The sequence below is a fragment of the Melanotaenia boesemani genome, chromosome 6 (genome assembly GCF_017639745.1).
Source record: "Melanotaenia boesemani isolate fMelBoe1 chromosome 6, fMelBoe1.pri, whole genome shotgun sequence".
NCBI classification, from domain to species: Eukaryota; Metazoa; Chordata; class Actinopteri; order Atheriniformes; family Melanotaeniidae; genus Melanotaenia; species Melanotaenia boesemani.
The window spans coordinates 16,706,620-16,717,332 of NC_055687.1; the positions used below are offsets into that span (position 1 = coordinate 16,706,620).

Below are 10,713 nucleotides of genomic sequence, written 5' to 3' on the forward strand. Positions count from 1 at the left end.
AGTTTGAGTAACAAAACGCAAAGTCAAGAAATCATATTTTTTGTGATTTGCAATGAATCAAAGCAACATGACTGATTGAAGAGGAGGGAGAGATGGAAAGACAGACAGTGAAGACGGGAAGAAATAGCTTTGATTATAAAAACTGAGATCCAGTGCAGACAGTCTTGAGAAAGAAAGAAAGTGATGGGTATGTATCGTGTGTGTAAGGGATACACACCAACCTGAATACCCTGGTAGACAGAAATAGACAAAACGGGCATAGAGAACGGAAAAACCCCTCCCTACGTGGAGGAAGAGGTTGGCGAAGAGCCAGAGGAGGAGATCCTGGAGGAGAGAACATTCCACATCTTCCCCTTCCCACTAAATGTGTGCTTTACACCTACAACCACAGAAACACACGCACACACTGCCAAACACACAAACACTCAGTCAGAAAACACGACACCTCGTGATCAGTTTGCAGCAGTTTGAAGCTGTAAAACACTGCACATCCCAGTGCAGCTACAAGGTGCAACTAAACCCTGTAAATCGCATGCATCCCAGCACACAAACTAAATCATAAGGAGAGCTGGCTGCCACGCATTTCTGTCTCATGTTCACACAGGAAAGGAGAGCTGGCACATCTAACCAGGAGGCCCTGCAGGATGAAAGATCAGCTACCAGCATATAATTATCCTCTGAACTCATGAAATAAAGGTGCAGCAACAATCTGCAACCTCATTTACTGTGAAATGCTTCAATATTTGGATGCTGATTGGGGGGGTGAGCCAGGGCAAATTATATTTCTGAGTCTAAGTGCACAAAAACTAGCTTCACTCAACCATTCTGCTGTTATACATGACTCAATACAACCACATGACAAAGTGACTAATATAGAAGTTTATAATTAATACATGAATGCACCACATAGCAGGTGGCAATGCAGTTACTGCTGGAGGCTTTTGAAAACCTTTGATGCCTCTAAATCATCTAGTGAGTTATTTTAAATCTTACTAAACACTATGAACCACAAACTGTTATTCAGCACAATGCCAAACTTCAAACTCACCAAAGAACACTAGCAAACACAAAAAATATGAGTTATATAAATAAATGCAAGTAACTGTTCAAAGTTTTACTCATTTTGTACTATGTATTATTCTTAAGTATGTTCTTTGTTGTTTTTGTTCTAGATTATTTTATGTGGAGTTATCCACAGCTTGACTCTTTCTTTTAAGTCAAATTACAGTAAATTATTTGCAAAGTCTTTGACAGAAATAAGCTGTTTTGTTTTGTTTGTCTATATGCACATGTAGATAGAACAGTACTTGCAGCGCACAGTGAAAACAGTCAAAGCAGAGGTTGTTTCTCGCAGCTTTCAAGTAAGTTTTTACTCCACATAAGCTTCCACTCTTTTGGTTTACATCTGAGTTTAAATGACTTGCAGCAATGAGCAGATAACAAATCAGTTTTAAAAAATTCTATCTTTTGCTTCAGATTAAGCAAAGTAAATCACAGCTGAGACAGAAATCAGCATTTTGGAGTTACATTATAACAAAAAATGAATTATTTGATTTCTTTTGGTCAATAGAAACCCAAACAAAGACTGTGACTCATTCAAGTAAAGAGAAGAGGATTCACAATTATAATATGGAACAATAATCTTATTACTTTTCCTCCATCTTAATCCATCCCAGTGAGTAGAAATAATAAAACAATATATTCTATGTAATTTATTTATTCCATACTTTGAGTGTACAGAAATGAGTAAAGCCATGAAAAGCCATAAAAAGACCTACTGGAGTAACCTCCGAAGATTAGAGAAGAAAAGACTTCTTCGCACTCAGAATATATTAGAATTAAACAAGACAAACAAATCACCCTTTGACCAGAAGGAGGGAGCCTTTGGTCCTGGTGTTTTTACCTGTTCCTCATCAGTTGTCTTTAGCATGATATGCCAGCAGCTCTGTCTCTGTTCTGTCTCCTGTCCTGCACACCAGACAACCTTGCCACCACCGACACTGCTGCACTACACATTAACACCAAAGCACTAATCCATCAACATCATCAAACAGCCCCTGGCAGCAGGCACCATCAAAACCAGGACAGAAGCAACAAGAACCTCTGAACTGTTCACAGAGAGAGAAATAAATGTTACTGAAATATTTTTTCTCCCATTCCTTTCTTCAGTTAAGAGAAATCCAGAGGATTCAGTAAAATAAAAACTTTACAGACAGTTTTCATGGAGCTTTCATGATCCACCGTGGTGGATCTCCACAGTCCAAACACATGTGTCAGTCACTGTTTTTTAATTGTGTGTGCATAATTATCTGTGTCATGGGGCATTTTTTTAATGCTGGGTACCTAATCCAGTAAGAAAACACCAGGTCCACAACACTAGAGGACCCACAGTTGAACCCACTGACATCAATACCAAAAAGACGTGGTTTCTAAAAAAAAAAAAAACTCTACACATATACAAGTAAGCAGCAGTAATGCATATGTACGGTGGCATCATGGCAGATCTGCTTCCACACTGGTAATATCTTGATAAGAAAATATGTCATCATCTTACCCTTGGCCAGGACTGACAGGTGCTTCAGGATGTTTGAAGTATATTGCCCAGTGTCAATATGGATAAACTAGTTCCCAAGAGATCATCTTTAAAAGTAAGTGTGAAAAGATAACAGATCATGTTTTTTTTAAATCAACTCAGTTGACCAGCTAGCTTTCATGTGCTTTTCTAAAAGAGAACCTGATTGCTATTTTAAATGGGAGTATAAACATGATCCATTACAAGAGTATGTCTTCAGTTCAGCAGCCGTAGGACGTTTTCTGTTTTCTTACAGGTGTAGCAGCTCGATTTTTTTCTGTTTGTGATTTCTACTTTTTACTCTCCTTTTCTCTTTTGCTTGCTTTCTTTTCTTTCATACCCTCTCTCAGTTCCAGCATTAATATGAAATTCAGCAAAAAAAACTAATGTAAAATAAAAAAATAATACTTAAGTATCAAGAACAGCCTTATATCCATAAAGCTCCTCTTGCCCAGGACGGGACAACTTTAAATAAATAAATAAATAAATAAATGGCAGTCAATGATTAAAACATGTCCTTCTTGTCAAAATCTTTGTCACACATGATCCAAAATGCAACTGTACCACCAAAACCTTTATGGTGGCAGTGGGTAATGAAGCTTCAGCTTTCATGTGTTTTACACTCACACAGTACATATTAATTCATTCTGTCATTTTGTGTGGATATACAACTTAAAGATGACAAGATAACACAAACTGTGCATAAAACAAAACCTTGATTCTTGAATTGTGACTGTATTGTGGACATATTACATATGTGTTATAATTTAAACAAGCTCCAACTCTGCAGTTTCATGTGTGCTAAAGCACAACTGAAAGAGACTGACAGCGTGAGAAGGTCACTGGAAGCTGTAATTTATTCGTGTCAGGTGAATTTGCTTCTTTCATCTGTCAACCCTGAGTATACATTGTGTCACCATGCAACCTTGCATATCTACATACACACTTAACTGTACAAGGCTCTACAATGACAAGAATTTCCTCAACTTTCTCACACTTTTGAACATTGTTGCTGTTGTTGTTTGGTTCCCTGAAGATGAAACGACCTTCCCACTCTGTCCACAACAAAAAGATATAAAAAGCCCTCGTCTCACTCCTCTTCCTCCCCTGCTCACACTTCTTTATTTCTTTAAGGTTCCCCCTTCCTCTCCTCTTGGTTCCTATTACTTCCATGTACTCTTTTCTCTCTAATCTCTCTATGGACACATGAAAGTAGCCAGGCGTTACCGTGCAGCTCAGACACTTGCACCTCTCATTAATAGCATCTACAGAGAACTCATGTAAGAACTACAGCTGCTTTGGTTGTGCTTATTGCAAGTCTCACAGGAGGAGAAAATGGAAAAAATGTAAACCATTCCTCCCTGGAAGTGTTAGAAATAAAAAGTCTCTGGCTAAATTATGCTGGTGAGCGTTTAGGTGCTGTAAACACATTTGCAGATCTGACCTTTTCTGAGCCAGCTTTAACAAGCTGATACGTACAACAAAACACAAAAAAATCCAAGCAAACTTACAAATAAACAAATTCAGAAACAGGTTCACTGAGTTAAAGAAAAAAAGAGCTTCAGCCACAGCGAGCGCTGCTAATAGATGCAGAGGTTTAAGGGCAGGATGACATTGAGAGTTAATTAAAAAAATAATAGCACATTCCTGAATCCCTCATGAGGGAGAGCTGCATATTCATAGATGGTTGAGTGTGCTTGTGTGGGTTGTTCAGTGGGCAGAGTTTGTGTTTATGTGTTTATATGTGTGCCGAACGAAAGCGTGTGCGCAGTGGAGCTTTACAACAATATAGTCCTGTCCTGCAGCACAAGGTTAATGATAAAATCTGACCCGCTCACTGATGGACAGATCAGGAGATTAACCCCCCCTGCACACACACGCACACACATACTCCATCCTCACATACAAATTCCACAAGAGCATGTCTCCATATGCATACACTAATTAACAGGCACAATAACCGTTTCATGCCTTATCCAAACATTATTCAAGCTGGCACGTTTTAATTAAGGCAAGACGACACGGCTAAAAGAGAAAAGCAAACAAAACCCTGTTTTACTGAAGTCTGCAGTTCAACTTCATGCCAAGTATTTCAGGAACATTCAAACTGCGCTGGGCCTCTTATCTCCTAAAGCTGGTTTATATGTCATTAACAAAATGTGCATCTTTTTTTTTAAAGAGAAACAAGAGTAAATGCACAACCACAGTCAAGATTAGACTATATTATCTTCTAATTAAAGCCATAGGCATGGAAGCACAAATATGCTGGTAAAAAATGCTTTCTGGTAATTCCTGGTAAGTCTGACCAAGAAACAAAACAACTGTTTTCTAAGAAAAAAATCTCCAAGACCTTTATTTTTTTGCCTTCTGTCATTGAGGGGGGAAAAAATGAAAGAAAAACTTATTTAAAAAAATAAAATCTATATATACAATCAAAAAGTAATCAGATAAGCTCTTTTTGGTCTAACTTAGAAAATGATTCCTTACAATGTCTTTTCTTTGTTTTTCTTTGTTCTTCACTTCTGCACACGAGTGCAACACTTCTAGCAAAACATGTATAAACTTTTACAAGATAACATTACAATGTGTCACATAGTGAGACTTACCAGAAACTGATCTATATTCAGAACTGTCTCGAAAGTGTTGATGCGCTCCTTCATCTTTTCAGCTGTTCCTCCTGTAAGTCTCTGTTCGCTTTCTTGCCTGACTCCAACATACAGTAATTCCCTTTTTGGAAATCTGTGTCTTACATATGTCCTTCCCTGTCATGCCAGTGTGACAGACAGACCCTACCTGCTTCCATACAGTACAGACCAGTAACTGACAGGTATGGTCAGAGCTGTGCACGCTCACACACATACACATACACAGAAAGGGGAAAGCAACAGAGGTTAATACAGGCACTTGAGGGTTGACAATAAATTGTCAGCAGCTCTTAATTCAGTCAGGCGGTCGATCCAGCAGAGTCCGGCAGCAGGATCATAAACGATACTAGACAGGCAGGACACAAGCTTCGGGTATGAAAATAATACCTGTTGACTAAAAGGGGACCATAACCATATTAACACTGCATGAGATGGGGTGGACAATACTATTCTGTAGTTGAAGAGCCTTCAACATTGATAACATGCTTTGTTAAATCCTGACTGGGCTCTGATACAACACGTCTGATGTTGCTGTCTGTGATCATTTGGTTTTTTTTGTGTTTTTATTTTTGCTTTGAGTTTCGATCTACACAAAAAAACCAAACAATGCACAACAATCCCCAATCCCACAATCAAATTGATTTATCATTATCTTGCAGCTGAAGCTGAATCAAAGGTCTTCCTCTCAGAAAGGTTCTTACCCCTTATAAACACATTTTTCTAAATCTTCAGGCAGGTTATGTAGAATTTTTTAACCAAAACTTTGAGAAAGAGTCAAATTTGTCCTTTCAAACCTGATTCTTAAAGTTTATTAGAAAACCATTTAGAACAGAGACCATATGTTTTACCCATCAGATCATAATAAAATGCAGCTTATCAGAAATCTGTGTATATTATTGTATAAATCACTGAAGTCTAAGATAAGCTGATTATATCAGCTTGCTGTTAGATCGCTTGGGCTCGTTTCTTTGCATTATTTAGTTAATCTGTTGTCCAAATGTGGGACTGAAAATGGATCGTTATATATTGTGAGCCAAAAGTTGTAAAGTGGTTTTAAGGGGTCCTTTGGGAACCAGAGAGATACTGTTTTTTTTGCTCATCAAAATGTTGTTTTGCTTGTTTTTAAAAGATCTTGTTCAACCCAACGAGTCTCGGTCAGTTTGCTGGACTGAAGCATGAATGTGTTGGTAATAGAGACTTTATTTTGTAGTGACTACTGCTAATACTGAATTATGGAGTGTTATTGTCAGCATGTCATCATTATTTGTTAGGAGCACTGCAGTTCCTTTCACTTTATACATGCTGGGAAAAGATGCAGACCCCCCTCTGTGAATGGACAGATGGAAGCAGCTTTGAACTAATGCATTAAATCTTAGAAGCTCACTTTTAAAACAATTCTTTCCCACAGACTGCCTCAATATACTCTGTGACCTTCTTGCAGCCTGTCTGCATGTATCACCCAGTATTCATTATTGCACGTGTGCATTTTAGGCCTTTATTAGAAAGGAAATTATATAAGAGGAGAATGGTGAGTGACATGCAACAAATGTCCTTAGTCTGGTGCATTATGTCCTCTTATATCCTTTAACCCTTCAAATTTTAACAAAATCATTTGTATGTCCTGGAATTTATTCATATGATTAGTTTTAATTAAATTTTGTAGTTGGAAATGACATTTTACTGGTACACTCACTTCTTATAATTTGTTTTACTAAAAAAAAGTCACTAAAGTTACAGTTTTATCCATTTTTTAAGTCATTATTGGGGCAGTTGTTAATGATAACTGGTTGTAAATATAAACATGGTTATAAATATTGTCACTTAGAGTCCATTCTGATGTCGTCACATTTATTGTAGTTTCATGTGATTTTTGGCTTTGTTCTCTCTTGGCAGTCTTTCACCTATCTTCCCTACTCAAACTTTCCCTCTCACCACCCTTTGCCCCCATCCATCCAACCCCCTCCAACCCAGGAGGTGAAACCTTACTCGTTGATAATTTTAGCAGCAGTGTGACCCAATGTTCACTGACACACTTCTCTGAGCTTCTCCCACACACTGTTTGTCCCTTTTTCAGCCCATTTCTCCCAGGAGGTTCATCCTACAGACAGATGGAGCATTTCAAACTTTTACACAAAACAGTGACAAGTTATTGGCACCATTTTACAAGCTAATGTTTCATCTGGAAGCTATTGCTTTAATGCTAATGGCTTATTAAATTATAACTACACCCATAATTGAAAAACACAGCCAGTGACAGCGATATCGTATGAAATTTAATGGCTTAATCCTCTACATCCTTGTCATTCCAGAGCGCGAGACATTTGGCAGGTGAACGTTGTCCCGTTTATTAGCCTCTAACATTTGAGACTTATGAGATCTATTTCACTGTTCATCTCCTTTAAACAACCTCATTTTAACCACATCCCTCATATTAACTGTAAAATACAACCAGCTGTATGAAAACAGGAACAAACATACAGTATTTGTGAGTGTATCTAGAGTGCACACACACACACACACACACACACACACACAAGCAGCTTTCGAGTGTGTCTGTCAATGTTACATGAGTCCACAGAGGGAGCTTCCTCTTTGTTAAGGTTAAGGGTCAACAACAGTTGTGCCACATGGAGGATAACACAACTGTACAAGCTCAGCATGCATTAATTTGGCAATTTGCAGGTCAAAGGGCATCTAAACTGACCAGAAACTGGCTGAAATAGGACTTTTTTTTTAAGTATTTGAAATATTGTGGTGCTCAATGTTACCAGCCAGTCATTTTAGGATAAATTCCCACTACTTTTACAAATTATCTGAGAAATAAGGTACAGGAATACCAATTAAAGGGAAAGAAGGTGTTCAGTTTTCACACACTGTCAACAAATCTGTCACTACTACTTGTTATATTTGTGTACCACCTGAATCAGGCACCATCAGTTCAAGTGATTCAAATTAATCAAATATAATTAATTTCTTTAATATCCTACACAATCTGTGGACAGCAGCTCAGCTTCAGCATACCACAATTCAAAGCTGGAAAAGATTTAAAACATATAAAACATTTCATGATAAATTGATAAAAACTCTACTTTGAGTGGAGTCTTTTATTTAATCATATTTTCCCAGAATAGTTTTGAATTATTTGGTTCTGTATAAAAACTGTGGGGTAAAAGAAAAAACAGTTACACATTCATTTTGGTTGGACAACCTCCAGCATTGAGTGTGGCATTGTTTGGATAACTTATACAACGTCATAATATTCATTTCTGTTCACAACTGCATTAGTTTATCAGAAAGATTTTGTAATGATGAGTGTCTGCTGTGTAGTGTGTTCTCCAGCATGTCCCAGAAACTCTCAGTGGGGTTCAGGTCTGGACTCTGTGGTGGCCAGTCCATGTGTGAAAATGATGTCTCATGCTCCCAGAACCTCTTTTACAATTTGAAACCAATGAATTCTGACATTGTCATCTTGAATTTGCAGGTGTCATCAGAAAGAAAAAAAAAAACTATTAATAGAAAAACTTTTGTTTAGTATATTCAGTCCGCCAGCTGACATGATGTTACTCTCCCTCAACTTCAGCGGCAGAGGCAAGATGGGATCATTTTCTTAAATGTAGGCGGTTGTTTGTTTTTTTTATGGTCCAGGCAGTATAGTACACTAAATATGTTAAGTACAGAAACATTACCAATTTTTAATAGTCTTAACTTTTATTTATAGCTTATTTTTCTTTCTTTTTAAAATATATTTCTTGGTAAATTATCTTAATTTTCTGCTGTTCAGCAAACAACAAAGTCTGATCCTTAAATGTTTTATCATTCAAAGATTCAAATACATCAATGTGCAGCAGCTCTTAGATTAAACATTGTTAAAGAGTCTGTAAACGAAGTCTCTAAAGCATTTTAGATCAAATTCAGCCAGGTTTTAACATCCTAATGGGAGCAGTAAAACCAGATATTTACGGTGCGCTGGCAGCTCTGTGAAGCTGTGAGCCAACTTGAAAACACACACGGCCACATCCTCTTCCTTATCAATAAATGATTTATATTAGGGCAGCAGCTCTATTAACAGCTCTATAGATAAACTCCTGAAATCCTCAGAGGATTTTATTTCCTGTTTCACAGACGCTAGCTTTCACACCTGAGAAAAGTGTGACCTGACAGACATTAAGCCTGTAAACAGTTTGATTAATTGAGGGGGGGTGTTGGGGGGGTAGGAATATGGGATTTGCTGGGAATGATCCATTCACTCAAAGGAGAGGATAAAAAGGAGAGGGAAGTATTGACACACTGTCGTTGTGGTGCCTTGTTTTGTAGTTTACATTTACATCGCCTAAGCTGCTGCAGCTTTGATTGCTCGTTGTCTTGTTTTATAATACAAAATCAACTCTGCAGAGGACGGCCTGATGCCTTTCAGTCTTTCCCATTAAATGTGACCAGACATTGCAAGATGCTTCTGGAAGTTTCATTCTTGACGAGCATTTTAACAGATGACATAGTGACATGACTTCATCTCAGCATGTATATCTAACCTGTCTGCTCAGGTTTCCTGTATATAGGTATTTATAACCACCAACACATGAAAAAAGAAATGACTTTACAAGGCCACAGCTTGAGTAGGTGTAAAGCAGCCACAAAGTAGAAATATACTTCAGAAATATAATTCAGAAAACACAGTCAAAGGAAAAGCGATTAAGGGGGAGCTTGATGTTTGAAAGCTAAATAATGAAATTTCTGTTTATTGCAGAGATGACTTTTCTTTTCACTCAACATTCTGTGATGTGGGCGGTGTAAAACTGTGCTGACAGATAATGTGTTTGAGGGCTGAACTTGACATTAAGTTGCAGAAATCTTTCTCAAGAGGAGAAAGCAGAGGAGGAGGAGAAGCAAGAAGAGAGTTGAGAGGAAGAGTATTGATTTGAAAGCTGGGGATGAGAAGCAGTTGGTGTGATGTAACAGAGAAACATGAACAATGAAGAGAAGATATGGCTGACAAAAACAAAAGGACAAGGAGCTAACTGGAGGGATAAAAGCAAAAGCTACAGTGAGACGATGAGAACAGAGAAAAATTAAATGGCAGCTAAACAGGATGGATGAAGAAGCAGAAAGTGTAGTTGTAGAACATGAGTCAACAGAGAGGAAAATAAACAGGCAGGCAGGTAAAGGTGGGCTAGGAAAGACCTACCAGGGTCTGCTGATATCTCAGAGCCTTCCTTTGCGATGCATCTGCAGCCATTGACACGCTGTCACTGATCCAAAAATAACCGTGCTGGACACCCCAGCATTTCCAATGGCGTTGGCAACACCATACACTCACACGTACACACAATCTGTCTGATACATATATATATGTATATGTATATATGTAAATATGTAGTAAATATCACTCTTTACATCGGCTTAAATAAACATGCAAACATTGATTAGGTTTTCCAGCCCCCTGGAAACTTAATCTCAAACACACTGGTTGAAAAGAGAAAAAAAAAATCACAAAAGCCC

The 10,713-nt window shown here is 37.9% G+C and overlaps 1 protein-coding gene across 1 annotated transcript in view; it reads right to left on the reverse strand.

The window, feature by feature from the left end:
* The window catches only part of clcn1b (chloride channel, voltage-sensitive 1b), a 32,801-nt gene extending 22,349 nt beyond the window's left edge, over positions 1–10,452 (reverse strand). Inside the window, exon 1 of the mRNA XM_041987879.1 lies at positions 10,400–10,452. Within this exon, the coding sequence (XP_041843813.1) occupies positions 10,400–10,450 (51 nt within the window). The 5' untranslated portion in view covers positions 10,451–10,452. The remainder of the gene's footprint in view (positions 1–10,399) is intronic.
* Between the last annotated feature and the right edge of the window lie 261 nt (positions 10,453–10,713).